At 35.6% G+C, this 17,460-nt stretch overlaps 1 protein-coding gene and 1 long non-coding RNA gene across 2 annotated transcripts; both read right to left on the bottom strand.

Moving 5' to 3' along the window:
• Window positions 1-6,377: 6,377 nt before the first annotated feature.
• LOC113776417 lies at window positions 6,378-7,963 on the bottom strand. Its single transcript, XR_003469009.1, has 3 exons — window positions 7,618-7,963; window positions 7,435-7,490; window positions 6,378-6,615 (listed from the first exon to the last, which is right to left on the bottom strand). It is a non-coding gene; the product is annotated as an uncharacterized LOC113776417 (long non-coding RNA).
• Window positions 7,964-9,056: 1,093 nt separating this feature from the next.
• On the bottom strand, window positions 9,057-12,052 carry LOC113773927 (disease resistance protein At4g27190-like). Its single transcript, XM_027318521.1, has 2 exons — window positions 9,176-12,052; window positions 9,057-9,104 (listed from the first exon to the last, which is right to left on the bottom strand). Exons 1-2 carry the CDS (start codon window positions 12,050-12,052, stop codon window positions 9,057-9,059), a joined length of 2,925 nt encoding a protein of 974 aa, XP_027174322.1.
• Between the last annotated feature and the right edge of the window lie 5,408 nt (window positions 12,053-17,460).

The raw sequence follows: 17,460 nt of genomic DNA, 5'->3' as shown, positions 1-17,460 counted from the left end.
TAAAGTTCTTAAATGTTCGATTGACTCGAATGTTTGGGTAAGGGATATGTTTGAGTCCTTAATAGATGCTTCACTTGGAAATCGAATAGGCCATGCCTTCTCCTTGATCTTTAAAGTACCTTTGATTACATTTAAGTTGTGATGGAGGAAATTTTTGATGTTTTGATGAATGCCATTTGGATTATTTATATTTTAAAGTGGTGCCTTAACCTTTTGTTTTGATGGTCTTAGCTTAAGCCGTCTTTTTGTTATATTCTACTATTTGAGGTACCTTGACCCTTTTTATTATTTTGGAGGGTAAGTTAGTAATTTCACTACGTTAGGGCGTCACTTCAAGGGAGGTACACTCTATCCCTCATTTTGCACTTCATTTGACCCTATGTGCTCTTACGTGTTATGTGAATATGCCTGTCTACTCCGCTTTCCTTACCTCCTTGCATGCATTTACTTGCTTTTTTTACTTTTATTTAAGTTTTATGGGGTATGTGTACACCTCTTGGCTTGTAATAGATAGGGCTCGGAGAGCATCTGTCCATTTCCCCTTCCCCTTTATGCTTTTATGGGGTATGTGTACACCTCTTGGCTTGTAATAGATAGGGCTCGAAGAGCATTTGGTCCATTTTCCCTTCCCCTTTATGCTTTTATGGGGTATGTGTACACCTCTTGGCTTGTAATAGATAGTGCTCGTAGAGCATCTGGTCCATTTCCCCTTCCCCTTGGTTGCTTGTTTTGTTGTTACATGTTAAATTGCTTTAGTAGGCTCTTGCATCTAGTCGAGCATGCTAAGTGCTACGTGCTACGTGTTTACGAGCGTTTTGGCATGTCTACTTGCTTTCATAACCATGAATGAATGGAATGGATGAATGTACGTCACCACACTAGCCTAATGCTAGTTGTGGTTTTTTTTTATTATTAGGAATTCATAGAAAGGGCTAGTCCAACGCTAGACCCAATAGGATTTTTCCTTTGGTCTTTCATTAATGCATTATTTGCCTGTTCACTACATATCACGCATTTTCCTTAGTTTTATCATTTGGCATGATCCTCGAACCCCTTTCCCCTCATTTTAGGTTTTGCATCCCATACTAGCTATAGGGTTCATTTTGCTTGAGTGTCCCCTTCCGATAAGGGAAACGAGCGAGTGTGGCTACTCGATAGCCTTAGCACGCTAGTTTCGCCTTCTAATCAAAGGGAAAATCAAGTCACGATTTAGGTCCCCCCGTACCCAATATGCATGAATTCCCTAGGCTCATGCATTCTCAATCCACTCTATCATTACACTTTCACTTTTGTCTCATTTGCACACATGCACCCTTTTATCACTTTCACTTGCACACGAACACTTTTATCTTCACTCGCACACGAGTACTTTCATCTACATTTGCACACCTTCACTCTTATCTTATTACTTTTATCATTTTTTCACTTCACATAAACTCACACTTTCACATGCATGCATTCCACTCATTTTTCACGTCATTTAGGTTTAGGTGTGACCTCTCCAAAAGGATCATTATTGGGCTTCACAATTAATGTGATTGGCACCACTCAACCTTTGAAGAGAAATTTCCCCCAATCCCCCTAGGTCTAGGGTTTTGCATTCATATAGACATATCCAATATGCGATACATACCATGGGTAGAAAAATTAGGAAAAATTGGTTTAAGTCACGCAACTAGCCTTGGCTAGGTCGAAGGGGTGCCTTGGATTTTTATCCTTGCCTTCCCCTTTGTCAAACGTGACCCCCGAACCTTTTTCTTTGGCTTACGTGGACTAGGAGTCGTTTTAAAAAGGGTTTTACTACTTTGTCTTTAAAAAACACTTTTTTGGGTGACTTGGTACACCCCAAATCTATACCAAGTGGCGACTCCGTTTTTCATATTTAAAAACCCTTTTTAAAATTTCATTTGGCCAAATCGTCGCTTTCCAAAGTCCCATGGCCTTTTTACTTTTCATTTTGCACACGTTCACACCACACACCACACATCACCAACACACAGTTCACACATAATTCATTCGAAAAGTGGGGCGCGACACTCTTTAGATTTTAATGCAGATTTAATTTCCCGATACGAAATTGTTTCCTTTCCATATATCATAGTATCACGGAAATGCTTAAAGGACTGGGGAAGGGAACACAAAAGTAATAGGCTTGATCTTCATCATCAATTTTCGAATCTATATTCCCCAAATCCATAATAATGGAATCAAATTTATCAAGATGGGAGAGTATAGATGTACCTTCAGACATCCGAAGCATGTACAAACTCTGCTTCAAATATAGCCGATTCTCGACTGTCTTCTTCATATACAAGGCTTTCAATTTATCCCACATAGCCTTGGCCGAAGTCTCCGTTGCTACCTCACGCAATACCTCATCGGAGAGATTTAGGATAATACTGGATCTTGCCTTCTTATCCATCTCAGCAAAATTTGCATCTGTCACATCTTCTGGCTTTTTCTCAATTCCTTGAATTGCCAAGTCAACTCCGTCTTGAACAAGAATGGCCTCCATCTTGAGCTGCCACATTCCGAAGTTGACATTCCTGTCGAATTTTTCGACAACCGTCTTTGTTATCGTCATTGTTGCCACAAAATCAGTAACGTGAAGTTTGTCTCAAAAAACTGGCCAAACAAATATGCAAATCTCGTGAGCGGGCCCCACAGGGTGAGCGAACCCCACGAGATAAGCGGGCCCCACGGGGATGAACGGACCCCACAAGGTGAGCGGGCCCCACGAGATAAACGGACCCTACAGGATGAGTGGGCCCCACAGGATGGACGGACCCCACCAGATGAACGGGCCCCACCAGATGAACCTGTCTTGCAAAATATAATAACCAGCTCTGATACCAGTTTGTTAGGACCGGGCCAGGAAATAGACAAACTCAAGTTAGAACAAAGTAGGCGGTATAACCGACCATATAATAGATAGGCGGTAGATACCAGCCATATAATAATTAGGTGGTAAAACCGACCATATAAAGACGGATAACAAAGCAAATAAAAGACACAGAAGATTTACGTGGTTCGGTCAAATTGACCTACGTCCACGGGCGAGAGAGGAGCAATATTTCTACTATGAAAAAGAAATACAAATGCCGTAGGAAAGTGGTTCCTAGGCCAATAAGGCACTTACAAAAGAGTTTAGAAAATATTCCTAGACTCAAAACAAGAGAGCCTAAAATATTTGACTGAATGGGCTAAATGACTCAAGAAGCTAATAGCCCATATAACTCTCTTTGAGTGGTGCACCTTAAACCTTCATACGCTTCCCTATTTATAGGAAAACAACGGAAGGCTTTCCTTGGCTGCCATCGATGTGGGATGGAAATGTTTGCCACACAAGTCAAGTCGCAATGCTTGACAATTCAACACAGGTTGCTTTGGAAAAATTCCCACCATCGGCTTAGTTAAATAATCAAGAAGTCTTTTTTGGTCTAATTCTAGCCCTCTTGGTACTTTAATTGTTTTTGACAAGTTTTATATCAACTAATACTCGTTCAGAGTCTACTAACTAATTGGAGTCTCATAATTGTCTTAGAGCGCTGCTTTCATTGGTTCTTGTAAATTGTGTAAGTAAGCTTAATTACAAGCTTACATTTAGGCTGAAAACTAACTTCATTATTGTCTAAAAGTGGATGTAAAAAATGTCGATCAGTTGATTTTTTATTTTGAAGGTCTTCAAAGAGCCTATCAAGAAGTTAAGAGTTGTTCCAACTTTCAAACTCAGTATGTTAGCCATTCTTGATTTTTGAATTTGATGCATTATAATATATGGTTTATTTGGATAGTGAATTATTTGCCAAAATTTATTTTTCTGCATCATCACCACATTTTTCAACCATCTTTTTATCTCACATACATCACATCAAAAAAGTGCTACAGTAGTTTTTCAAAAAATTATTCCAAATAATCTACTATCCAAACACACTATTATATCCATTATGTACTCTAAGTTGTTTTTGGTCATTTTTGTAAATGTAATATTATAATGTGGCAATTCATTTTTCCATGTTCTTGCTAATCTAATTTGGACATGATAGGATCATTGCATATATTTCTGTTGATGATCTCCTGAAGGTGCTATATATGGTGTGAACTTTTTTGACAGGGGGAATTATTGCCATGAGTTTTCCCCTTTCCTTCCTCTCCTATAGCTGAAGAGGAAAAGAACAAACAGAAACAAAACTAAACAAAACAAATAAAAAAAAAGAGGAAAGAAAAAAGGCATCTGTCAAATATGGGAACACAATGGTCTGCCATAGGTGCGATACTTAATAATGCCCTTGCATAAATGTGTTTTGCTCAATATTATGGGGAAGATAGTCGATAAGTTGTCCTTATGTTTGGTAGCCAAAATTTATATGCTCGTTACATTATTTGCACATTGCAAATGTATTGTTGCTTTCTTGAGTTGACTATCATAGTTTGGATTATTGAAAAGAGTAGAACCTGGTCTTGTAGTAAACTTGTTGTTGAGAATACTGTGGATCTTGTTTGGAAAAACTGGTCATGATATCTTAATGATACATAAAATTGCTATTCCTATTAGAAGATTTCTAGTTGGTGCTTCTACAAGAAGTTTGAAATATGTTCCCCTTTTGTAGTCATTTTGGTGATGGGACTTTAAGAAGACTGATTATTTCTACTATTCACCACTCCCTGGCAGGGTAAACATTAATGTCGTAAAAGCTTGACTACTGCAATTAGTTGTAAGGTGCATTGTCACTTTTCGTAAACAGGTTGTGAACTTTTAATTTTTTTAGAAAAAATAATATTTCCTTTTCCTATCTGACAGTTGAAGCTTCTACATATGTAAATGAACACTAGTGTCAGGGTAAGCACAGGTTCTCTGTTAATGTTTGGCACCACTCGTAATAGGTGTGTCACGTGCTCTTTGCGTTGAAAGAAGTCCAGCATACATGTCAAGGGGCAAGTGAGAGTCCTTGATAAGTAATTTCTTTCTTTTATATGGCTTAATCATATAGATGAGGGTGATAATTCACCACATAGAGAGACTGTATTGTGCTTGTGAGTTACACTTGAAATTTGTACAAGAAGGCTTGCCATTTCACTGCTGCTGCATGCTTTACTATTGGGCTCCTTTGGTTGGTTGGTTGATTATAATTTTGGTGCACAGTGTAGGGCATGAATATTTGACAGGAGATCTGAGAATGAACCTTGGTGTTCAAATATGACAGTGAGTTTCTTTTTGTTTCAGAGCCATTCTTTTCTACTAGCTGTTTGTGTATGCCCCAAACCATTTTTGTCAGAGGTGCTGATCATTGGTTGGTGTTGCATTTACAGTTGGAGAGTCAAGAGTGTGTACCAAAAAAAATTTTGGGTGTACCTTTGTGTTCTACATGTATTTAGAAGTTTCATACACATGTTTGGTTCATCTGTCACTCAAAATGGCTTTGCTTAATTGTGGTCTATTGTCATCCATATGTGGGCACCTGTTTGAATATCTTCTTTATGGGAGCTAAAAGCTCTAATATGACATCATTGATGCCTTCGAATTGCTAGTGTTCTATTGCAGTCAGCTATAACATTGCTTTGTTTTAAAACTTTCTGTTTTTAAGTGATTGACATTTAATATGATTGGTGAGGTTTCCCATTGTTATTTGTACAGATTAAGGTGCTTCTTGGTGATTGTGATGCTATCCATGTTAGATGAGGTGATAAATTGAAAACTCATAAGGATATGTTCGGCATTGATTGGTCTTGGTATCCTTATCTTGACGGGGATACCCGTCAAGAATTTATTTCCTGCAGAATTGCAAAATAGGTCCCACAGAACAAACCTTTTTTATTGCTTCAAATGAGAGGACCCCAAGTTTCTTTGCCCATCTTGCCTGAAGGTATATTACCTTTCACTCTGATCCTTCTGAACTTTATATGATTGTCGTCTTGGGAGTAACAGTAGATCAAAATTTTGTATATCCTTTGCAAACCCCCTTGAAAAAAAGAAAAGAAAAGGAAAAAGGCCTTTTACTTGTCAAATATTTAGATAAATTTTTTTGCCTTGGTAGTTGTATGAGTTCTAATACCGTTCCTTGTGTCAATTTTCTTTCTGCCAGGAGTCACTTTTTAGGTGGAAATTTTTTCCTCTTGAATTGTAGCTTGGTTGTGCTAAGCTACTCAGGAAAAGTATCATTACCCTTTTGTGTCTTTTCTCATGGTTATCTAATGTACAAATTCTCCTTTGACTGTATTGTAAGTGATTTAGTAATGTTAATCTTTCCTATTTGGTTTAACATTTCCTGATCAGGACATCATATGGGTTAGAAGACTAGAAAATTGCCCTTTCGTTCTTTATGTTTAAAGTCCATGATATGATACGTACAATGAATTTATTATTTGAAAGTCATGATACAATACATACAGCACATTTATTATTTAAAAGCCATGATACTATACACACAATATGTTTATTATTTGAATATCAATGACAAAAGCAAGCACACAAAACTTATATAAGTTCCACACTTATAGTATTAACCATATATGTTAAGATCTGCATCCATATCTGATAGCCCAATCCACCAGTTCAGTCAAGACTGTGGTAACTAGACCACATTATTCGATCAACTTGATGGTTCCCACAACATTCTGTGAAAGAAAACAGAGGCATGAATATTACAACTCTGTCATAATGTCCAAAACAAATATACATGGTATAATACATTGGAATTCTCACGTCAATTTGACATCAGACTTGTGTAGCTCTAGTTTATTTTTTACTTTCTCTACTCAAGATTTTTTTCCCTGATTCCTACATGGAATATTCAATTTTATATCTTTGAAGAGATTGGAGCTTTGAAACCTGAAATATGAAGGCTGCAATTTTTCACAGAGGAAATTATTATTATTATTATTGGAAATTATTTTCAAAAAAATGAAAAGAAGAATACTTCAAAAAATACATACATTGCAAGAAATATAAGCAAAACCAAAACAAATATAGGATTTAACATATTAGTTTTACTCTGAAATGGTAACATTTAGATAAAAAAAAAAAAAAAAAAGAGTTGATAAGAAAGCCAACAATGCAAACTCAATATAGAAGTATAGTTCATAGATAGTAAGAATCAATGAATAATGCTACATGAGAATAGAATCTGATTGATTAATAGAAGATCAAAAGTTCCATTCACCTCAAAAAAAATGAAAAAATAAAACGTAAAGACAAAATTAGAAGAAACGTAAAACATAAAGTTTGTAAGCATATATAATCCAAATGGTATTTACCTCAACATCCAAATGGAAAATTCCATGAGAGTTCATATAATTTTGTAATCAATGATATTCCACAATCATGTAATACCGTTCATTGATTTATTCATATAGATCAAAAGCATGCACACTGCGGCTTGTAATTATAAAAAAGGGGAAAAGATAAATTTTGTAAGCATATAGAAAGGCATGTACCTTAATATGCAGATAATTGTGTCAATTTAAAATCAATAAGGACAAATCTCTCGATCCTGTAAAATATAATATGCTCCGAAATAATTATTTAAAATATACATTCTCAACTCTTAGGGAAATAAGTCTACTGAAGTGAGACAAAATTAAAAGGGTTGGTTGAAAATAGAGTTAGGAAATTTGTACCTTTAAATCCACGGGAGCTTCAAAATTCTCCCTGTCACTCGGCCCTATTTGAACTTTCTTAAGCAATGGTGCATCCAAATTTCCGGAACAGAATTTCTTCAACTTTGGGCAATAAGATATGATCAACTCAGTGAGTAGGGGAAATTTGAACTCATAATCCTCCCGATAACTACCACCAAAGCTTCGAAGATTCTCAAGGTATGCCAACCGCAAAAAACTTAATCTAGGAAACACGAACTCCTTGCTAGTTCTTTCCAGTGCAATTTCTCTACGTTTTCCAACATCATGATGCCGAGTATTATCTTCTTGGCTGATCTCTTCATCTTCCTCACCTATAACTTCACACATTTTCGAGCACCCACAAACTTCTAGTGTCTCAAGACTTATGAGCATGTTAGCCATGCAAGGAGGATAAAACAAACAATATAAAGTGCAGTTTACTACTTTTAGACTTCTCAAGTTTTGGAATACTCGAACCCCTTCAGGAAAATTCCTCCAAATAGGGATGAAGCTTGCACAGTTATACAAGTCCAGTGACTCTAGTTTGGGAAGAATTTCAAATGCCTTTTCTGATGGAGTATTATGAACTTTTAGACCCTCAAGGTTGACAAAGGATTCCATCCCATGACAATCCCACGTGAGAAGTGCTTGCAAGTTTTGTAATAATATAACCATATCAGCTTTGGCAATGCATCGGATAGATTTACATCCCCAAAGTTCCACGGATTTTAAGTTGTCAAGGGACCCACTAGGCATTTTCCCTCCTATTAGTTGTTCGGGGCCATCACCAGGATTAGTAATCTCTAGTACTTCCAAGCGGGGGAGTGAAACCTGAAAAATTTGGCAAACTTAGCCCCATAATGCAAAATGCAACATGCAGTTACAGTAGTGTTCGGATCCATCCAGCTGCTAGCAATCTATTTGTTACGCTTGATGATGTGACAGACACACCACCACGTCACTGGAGCACCAAAATGATTGTTGTCAATATTTTTATTACCCTATTTTTATTCATCATCACTAGACTTTTAATTACTAGTACTACACCAAACAACTCTATTTATTTTTTTCTTTTAATTATTGTTTTTTAACCTTTTTCTGTTTTTTGTTTGGGGGCTTCGTTGGCTGAAGAGTATCCGAGTTAGTTTACCACATCTAACCTTAAATAGTCACAAGCTGTCTTTATTACAATTCAATAATCACTAATAACTATCATGAATAATTGTAACAAACACTAGTTAGTTACATACAACCTTCAAATTCACTTCCACCACAATTTAATAGTCAGTACATCTGTATGTGAATTGACTGACATTAATTAATATGAGTCATACAAACAGGTCAATTTGGAACATTAGTTTTACCTTTACAGCAGTCAACATTAGAAACTCCGCATCACATTAACTGATAAAACATTATTAATTTCGAAAATATAATTATCATATTGAGAAAGAAAGTGCATATTCAAGTGTGTTTTCGGTGTTCACCTGAATTCAATTATATTAAGTATATCATATAGTTACACAAACTAAAAGAGAGAGAGAGAGAGAAGACAGACCTGGTCAAAAAAAGCCACGGCTTTATCATCTTCAGAGCCAAAACCAATAAAATTTGTATGGCGTAAGTCTAACACTTTGAGTTGGGGTAGCTCAAGCACTTCCTCTGTCACACTTTCCTCCCTCAGAACAATTCTCTCCAAATTTTGACACCCATATACGTATATCCTTTGGAGTTTCACCAGACATTTCAGTGCTGATTCTGAGAAGAGAGTCGTAATTTGATCACAATCCTCTACCTTAATAGATCTGAGGTTGCAAAGCGATGGAGGTTTGACTGGTCCCTTCCACAAGCACTGTAAAGCACTTATTCTAAAAAATCTCACCTCTTGAAGTTGACTGAAGCACCCAGGTGGAAGAAATCCCTTACATATTTCTTTCAACTCCAACCTTAGTAACTCCATGGACACCAAATTTTCAAAAACACGTCGGGCAACAAGGTTGGCAGTAGAATAAATAAGGCATTCATATTGTCCACTGTCTAGATAAAGCTTTTTCAAATTGATGAACCCGTTTTCACCCAAGTCAGGCACAAGATTCCTCAAGCATGATGATTCAGAAAGACGTAAAATGAGATTCTCAGTTCTCTTGACAATGCTAGTAACATTGGGGTGGTCAAAAATTTGTTTCAACCCTTCATCACCATGATCTGACAGATAAAGCTCGAAGCTTTTCCGAAATTGATAGGTTTTGCTGTGAAATGCCAGTGCTCTTTCAGAATCATATACTGCAATGTCAAATCTTAACAACCTCTGAGTATCAAATTCTTGCAAAGATAGAAGTAGGAGGCTAAGGTCATACAAAGCAATCTGGAGACATGCAAGGTTAGAGATTGATGACATCTCTTTAAGGCACCTTCTTTCCTCTTCTTTATCTCTCCCTAGCCGCAAATGATCACCAGATCCCAAATACAATTCTTCTAGTTTCTTCAAGCTTGACAAGATACCACTAGGCAAGGGATGGAGGCTACTTTTGACCCTCAAATCCAACAACTTTAAATTACTCAACTGACCGATTTCAGCTGGAAACTGATCATCCAGAATTTTGGATTCAAAGAGGCTCAAAGTTTCCAGCTGGGTCATGTGTCCAAGCATTGACGACAATCCAGTGCCCAATACACAATCATCCAGGCACAGTGTCCGAAGGCTCCTTAGCATTTGGCCAGGCCATGATAGTGGAAATTCAATTTGCGAGTGGTTTAATTCCATGACCCTGAGAGCTTCCATTCCTACAAAAGAGTCTCTTGGTAGGTTCAATTTCCCAAATCGGAATACCAAGCGCAACAGCCTAAGCTTTGGATATTCCTTGCAAAATGGAAGTAGATCATGACTGGAATGTTGCGATACTAGCGAAATTGCTGTGTAAGAATTCTTTTCTCCCACTCCAGAATTGCTCACTAAGAACTCATGCTCTGCTTTTGATGCAATTGACAAGCACACATCTCGCACGACATCGTGCAATTTTACAGAGTCTTCTTTTGTAGCATCATTTAACAACAAATAGGAGCTTTTCAGGTGACCAATAAGCGTGTCTACCTTGTCTCTTACATCTACTAACCTCCGTCTATCTGGGAACAATTCTAGCTCTTTACCATATCTAACCAAACATTCGATTGGAATACTATAATCCTCTGGAAACAAACTGCAAAGCAAAAGTAATGACTTAGCTTCAGCGCTTTTTAAATAGTCATAGCTAAACTTAATTCTTGAAAACACTAAATGTTCATCTCCTTCTAGTTCTCTAATTGTGTACTCTTTTAGTTGCCGAAGGGCACGATCCCAGGATTCTGGAGTATGATTGCTCTTTAATGCCTTGGCAACAACAACGATTGCAAGAGGTAGACCTTTGCATTCCTCTGCAACCTGCTTTGCAACACCACTCGAAGCAGAATCATCAGAAATTTCTGCAACCTCTTTAAAAAGATGCCATGCTTCTTCTATACGCAAGACATCCACCTCAAAAATTTCAGCTCCCATGCCGCTACAAACATCTTTGAACCGAGACGTCAGTATGACTTTTAAGCTCTTGCATTCACCTTTGACGGGAATTCTTAGACTCTTAAGATCAAGTTCTTTCCAAATGTCATCCAATACAACAAGAATTCTCTCGTCACTATTGGTCAGTCTCGCATACAATCTTTCAACTCTGGCACGATCAGTTCGCTCAGTTATCTTCATCCCTAACTGCTCAGCAATTTGATCTTGGACATTTCTTATGTCTGGATTTTGAGACACAGTTACAAAGGGCACGCGATCAAACAGTTTCTTAGACTTAACCTGGTCGGCAATTTGCTCCGACAAAAATGTCTTGCCTACACCGGGCATACCACAAATCGCGAGCAAACTTGTTTTATCCTGCTTTAGAGCTTCCATCACTTCCCTCTTCTTTGACATCCTAGTAATTAGGCTTTCCTCAAAGGATGGGGTTGATTTACTTAAAGACATTTTCCCCAATGGAGGAAGGTATCCAACTTCACCAAATTGGCCCTCTCTGAGATGTTTTTCAACATCATTTGCTCTTTTGGCAGCATGGCGGCCTATCAAATAACGTGACTTCAAATTCGGAAGCCTAACAATTTTAAAGCAATTCACCTTAACATTCCCCATACCCTCAAAAATAGTATGTGTCTCTTTCTTTGCATCCTCAACTTGTTTCAGCCAATCAACAACGATTGGTTTAATCTCTTCAGCATTGTCTTTTGCTCGATCTACCTTTTGTTGCACCTCAGTTTCCTTTTGCTCAAGTTTTTTGATGTTATCGCTCAGACTTTTAACATTGCTTTTGCAGAAAATTAAGTACTGAAATTGTCGCAGAATTGGATCGATACACTTCTCTGCAATTTTTCCCAAAATTGAAAGGCCAATTTCTTGGATAGCCATTGTTGCAAAATTCTGTTCAAATTTCTATTAATGTGTTATTTGAAAGTTTAGAAAAAGGAATCTAATAAATTGCATAAAAAATATGAAAAAGATTCAAGGATACATAAATAAGGTAATAACAATTAAATAAGAGTAGAAGTACAAAGAAGGAAAAAAAATGTTAGGCATTGAATTGAATTCAATGAAATGTTTCTGGAAAAAAGTAACTTATAAACTTTTCTCACCAACTCATAGATTATTTTAGAATTTAGAAATCTAAAGGGAGATTAGACATGGAAATCTAATTGACTTCTCTATTTGAAGCAAAGAATTAACAATGAGTTGGTTTAGTCAAATTAACACGTGTATACTGTAGAAATCACCGGTCATTTCTGGCAACATTTTGTAAAGCAATGAATAAATTCTTCACCAATGTATATCTCAAATCTATTATGTGTATTTAAATACATTATCTACAAGGTTCGTTGGTCTAAATCCAAATACTACTCAGTACACTCTTTTATTTGTAATAGTGGGAAAAGAACATCTTAAGGTTGTGCACATTAAGGGGAAAATTTTTAAAACCAATAGAAATCATTAGAATTTTTTTAGGCAAACAAAAAAATTATGAATTTTTTTAGGCAAACAAAAAAAAGAGTAGAAGTTATTGGAAGTGGAAGTTATTAAAAATTACTAAACTTATGTGGTTGTCTTTAGTAAATCTTTACTTTTGTGAGATAAAATTAAAAAACCAAAAAGATGAAACAAAATTCTAATACCAAATCTCCTCCTCATGCTTTATATATAGAAAGATGTAAGATAGCACCAACATAAAACAAACTAAAGTTCATTGAAAGTGAGTATAGTTAAGTGTGCATGTTAGGTAAAAAGCTATTCAAGGTCCTCACTCTCTACCACTTTAACTTTCTTAAGGTTTGGTGCACAATCATCATGGTGACCGCCACCAAAGCTTCGAGATAGTATTTTAAACTTAAATAACAAACACTTATATATAGTATTGTTATTGTGCTTATGTGTAATAAGCCGGTGTAAGGTGCAGGCACAGGTATTTGGTACCAAGTGTTCTAATTGGGAGCCATGCACACAACTTGACATTTACACCATGAAATTAAACTTATACATCGAGGCATTAAATGTTTGCTAATATGATCGAAGACGTATCCATGAATTAATATTATGAAATTAATGTGTAACCAAGACACTAACAGGTTTGGGAGCTTGTTGGAGTATTTGATATTTTATGCCATAAACAGGAAGATTTGACAGAGGACCAGAAGTCTTGAATTAGTAATAGGTAAAAGGATGAGAAAGTTGAGAAACTACGGTGAACATCAAGGCAAATATATAGGGAAAGATAACATGCCTTTTAAAGTAGCTGGGAATGGTAATCCCACACTTGCAAAACAATAATTATAATTGGAATAGTACCTTTTTTTTTTTTTTTTTACACCTTTACGTACATAGTAACCATGCACCCATGCAAAAAAGAAATTCTCACAGCAAAGATATAGTTCTTGTTTTTCAATCATTACATTGTTTACTGTTGATTTTGTGTGACATACTTTTTGACTTTCCGCTGTATCTTCGAACCATTAGTTAAGGACATAAGTGGACGTATTTTGGGTTAAAAAAATGAATTAGATTTACATATTGTGTTTAAATCGATTTCTAATCAGAATAAACGTGTTTACATTTTGTTGAAATGCACAAAACAGTTTTGAGATGGTTACATCATTAACCGTCCCAATCGAATAGGGGATGGTAACACTTTGTTGTTCTTGTATTTTACTTGAAAAATGCATAAACATCATGGAAGATTATGTAAAAGTATAGCTGTAATTTATGCCCATAAAAAGCATAATTTATAATTGAACCAATGAGAGAGAGAGAGAGATGAAAAACATAAATACATACCTCTTTTTGAGTTTTTGTTTGATTAATTGAAAAACCAAGCTGATAATCCGACACGGAGAATTCCTAAGAGATACGAGTGAAGTCCCGAATTAGTAATCGGTAAAATGATGAGAAAGGTGAGAAACAATAATGAACGTCAAGGCGAATTTACGGGGGAAGATAAGACGCCTATCTAATACCACTTTTGCTCAATAGTTATAACAGGAATAGCTATCGTAGCTTTTATTCTTATCACTTTTATATTTCTTAAGGAAATCACTTTGCGTGACTGCTATTGTGGGGATAACCAACCAGCTCTTGGGCTGGTGGTCACCACGGTCGGGTGGAAGGCAAGGTTCGTCAAATGCCACAATATGTGACTCTTTAACCCGTATGATCCGGTGGTGGTTTAGTCCCCATCGACCTCTTATAAGCCCTTAGATAGATTAGAATAGAGTAGGATATAAGATAAAGTGACGATTGACAAAAAAAAAAAAAAAAAAACTGCTATTGTGGGGACAAGTCAATAACTGGTACTAATTGCTAGACGATGGAAAAACCAGAAGAGAGTTACTTTGGTAGGGCAAACTGTCGTGTTAACTGGTAAGGGATGGGCATGTAAGATGGATCAAGGGCCTCTAATTGCCAATGATAATTGTATCGTGCACTACAGACAATAGCATCGTAAGTATAGATACTAAATCAACAAACGGAAACACTAACACAATAACATTTAAAAGAGTAATAAATTTTCTCCGTCCTTTCGAAATCTTCACCTCGTGCCTTCAGATATTGTTGTGCTAGTATCTGAAGTGCAGTCATGGTGCCTAAAAAATAAGGGCATCATCGTACTTTGTTGTTCTTATATTCTACTTAAAATATGCATAAACATCATGGCAAATTATGCAGAAGCATAACTGTAATTTATGCTTGCACACTGCTTAAAAAAAAAAGACATACTTTATAGCTGTGAACCGAAGAGGGGGTGATGGAAAATATAAATTACTTACCTCTTTTCGTTTGATTAATTGAGAAACCAACGTGATGATCACACGCAGAGAGTTGCTGAGAGAAATAGGGGAAGTCTTGAATCAGCAATAGGTAAAATGATGAGAAAGTTGGGAAACTCCAATGAACATCAGGGCAAGTTTATAGGGGAAGATAAGATGACTGTCTGATACAGCTGGGAATGGTAGTCCCACTTCTGCTGCACAATGATTGTCCTTCAATAAGGAGAATGCTCCAGCAGTATTACCGCGTTGCTTTTGTTCTTTGTCCTATTGCTCTACTTTTCCGAAGGAAATCGTGTTGCACGACTGCTATTGTGTATTGGAGGAACAAATCAAAAACCCAATAGCCTCAAAGATAAGAGAAAGACCCAAGAATCCCCGAAAGTTTTGGTAGGCCCATAATCTAAGATCTCTATCTGACTATATAAAGGCGGGGAGTTGGACAATGAAGTATGAACAGTCCATTTTTTGTCAAGCGGTTATAGCGTAATTTTCAGCAACTTTGAGAGCAATAGGCAACAAAATAGCCAGCAGCCGATGACTTCAGCACTCCTCTCCCTCAATTGTCATTGGAGTCAGTCAATTCGGATCTACTATATGTGTATATCCCCACTACTGGTCCCACAAACTTTTCCTATTGGTTTCTTGAATCTGATTGTAGGGAGCTTTTTCCTCAAAATTTTTTTCCCCAAAAAATAAAAAAGCAACCCTATATCTATCTAAATATCTTATATATATATCTATATATGTTATATCTATATATATATATAATAAAAGAGAGAGTTGGAGAATGAATAGTTCTTTTTTGGTATATATATATATATATATATATCTAAGATATAAAAGCAGAGTTGGAGAATGAACAGTGCCATTTTGGTTGAGCGGTTATCACGTTATTTTCAGCAACTTTGAGGGCAATTGTCAAGCGATTATTTGGTAATTATGGGCAACTTTGATGGCTTTTGTATTTGTTGGCAACTTTGTTGGCTTTTCTAATGATTTTTTTGTACGCTGTTGGCTTTGCAATTACTGCTTCTGTATCGAAGCTTTTTTTCGGCGAGTAAATTCCTTAGAAATGCTGAATTCTTGATGGATTGGTTAATAATGGAAAATAGTAAAGTAAGTAAAATGATTTCCAGAAAGATAGTTCTTATATTTTGGATTATCGATTTGCCAAGGAAAATATGTAGCAATGCAGAAATCAATCTAGAATTCACTTTATTTGTTTTCATTTTTCAAATTTCACAATTCAATAGAACATAATTTGTCTCCCAATCTTTAGCCAAAATTGTCTTCACAATTTCACTGCCATCTTCAAACCCACTTGTTTTTTATGCTCATAAAAGCATTTAAAAGAAAAAAAAGGGGTTGCCCAATATCTAAATATATAAAAGGGAGAGTTGGATAATGAATAGTTTCATTTTGGTTAAGCGGTTATACTGTAATTCTTGAGCCAGAGGGAAAAAATAACAAGTCCAACATTGTCATCATATAAGTAAGCAAAATCAGTTAAGATGCCATAGGTTTCAACTAAAAATGGTTTCTAATTTTATAGTTTTTCCAACGTACAATTAGAAGGATATATATTAGTTTATATATACATATTTAGTCTATATAATTATTGGAAAAATTTTAATTCCCTTATTTTTATTATTATACTTTTCATTCTATAAATATATATTCTATAAACATGAGCTTACTTTTATCTTTTATGTGTGCTAGATTATGGGTCTATTTCCTTTTAAAAGAATAATTAGTTTGTTATTTTACAAATATATCCATGTTTAGTGTATATATAATTATTATAAAATTTTTAACATATTTGTTTTTTCTAATGGCTCTAAATTGCTGTAAATTGAAAAGCGATGTTGTGTGCTAATCTTTTTGTATTATTTATTTAAACATGTAACATTAATTAGATTATTTCTTACATGTGAAAATTAAAGTACTCTAAATTTGAAAAACAATGTAATAATACATGTCTTTAACTGTGGATTATTGATCTAATATTAATGGAAAAAGAAATAAGCCTATATTTATTGAACTTAGTGAGTAATAGAGATATACACATCTAACAATATAAAAGGAAAAGTTGCCCTATGCATAGTATTTTTTTTGTCAAGCAGTTATCCTGCAATTGTTATTGGATGATAGGGCCATTTTCATCAATTGTCTGTTTGTTTCTTAATAGCTGCTATAGTTTTGGTGCATTTACCGGATAAGTTGACTGAATTCATAATTGGTGGTGTAAAAAGTGAAACATATGAAAGTTGATTTTTTGTGGTTAATTATTTGCTTTTGAAATGTTTTGGAAATGCAAAATTACCTAGGAAATAATTGATAAATTGTTGTTGGCTTTAGTGACTTTAAAAATGGCTTTTATTACTGTGACATGAAATAAAATTGATAAATGTTCTATAAATGCACAATTATTGAGGAAACAATTAATAAATTATTGTTGGCTTGACATGGAATAAAATTGTTAAATGCTCTGTAAATGCATAA

The sequence above is a fragment of the Coffea eugenioides genome, chromosome 6, assembly GCF_003713205.1.
Source record: "Coffea eugenioides isolate CCC68of chromosome 6, Ceug_1.0, whole genome shotgun sequence".
In the NCBI taxonomy this organism is placed as follows: domain Eukaryota; kingdom Viridiplantae; phylum Streptophyta; class Magnoliopsida; order Gentianales; family Rubiaceae; genus Coffea; species Coffea eugenioides.
The sequence above is the reverse complement of the archived record's forward strand: the minus strand, read 5'-3'. Positions and strand labels throughout refer to the sequence as shown.

Bases quoted from the DNA above. Each gene is read 5' to 3' on its own strand.
- LOC113773927 (XM_027318521.1), bottom strand. From the start codon at position 12,052: ATGGCTATCCAAGAAATTGGCCTTTCAATTTTGGGAAAAATTGCAGAG. The intron at 9,105-9,175 runs GTCTGTCTTCTC...AATTGAATTCAG, and splicing joins CCGTGGCTTTTTTTGACCAG to GTGAACACCGAAAACACACT.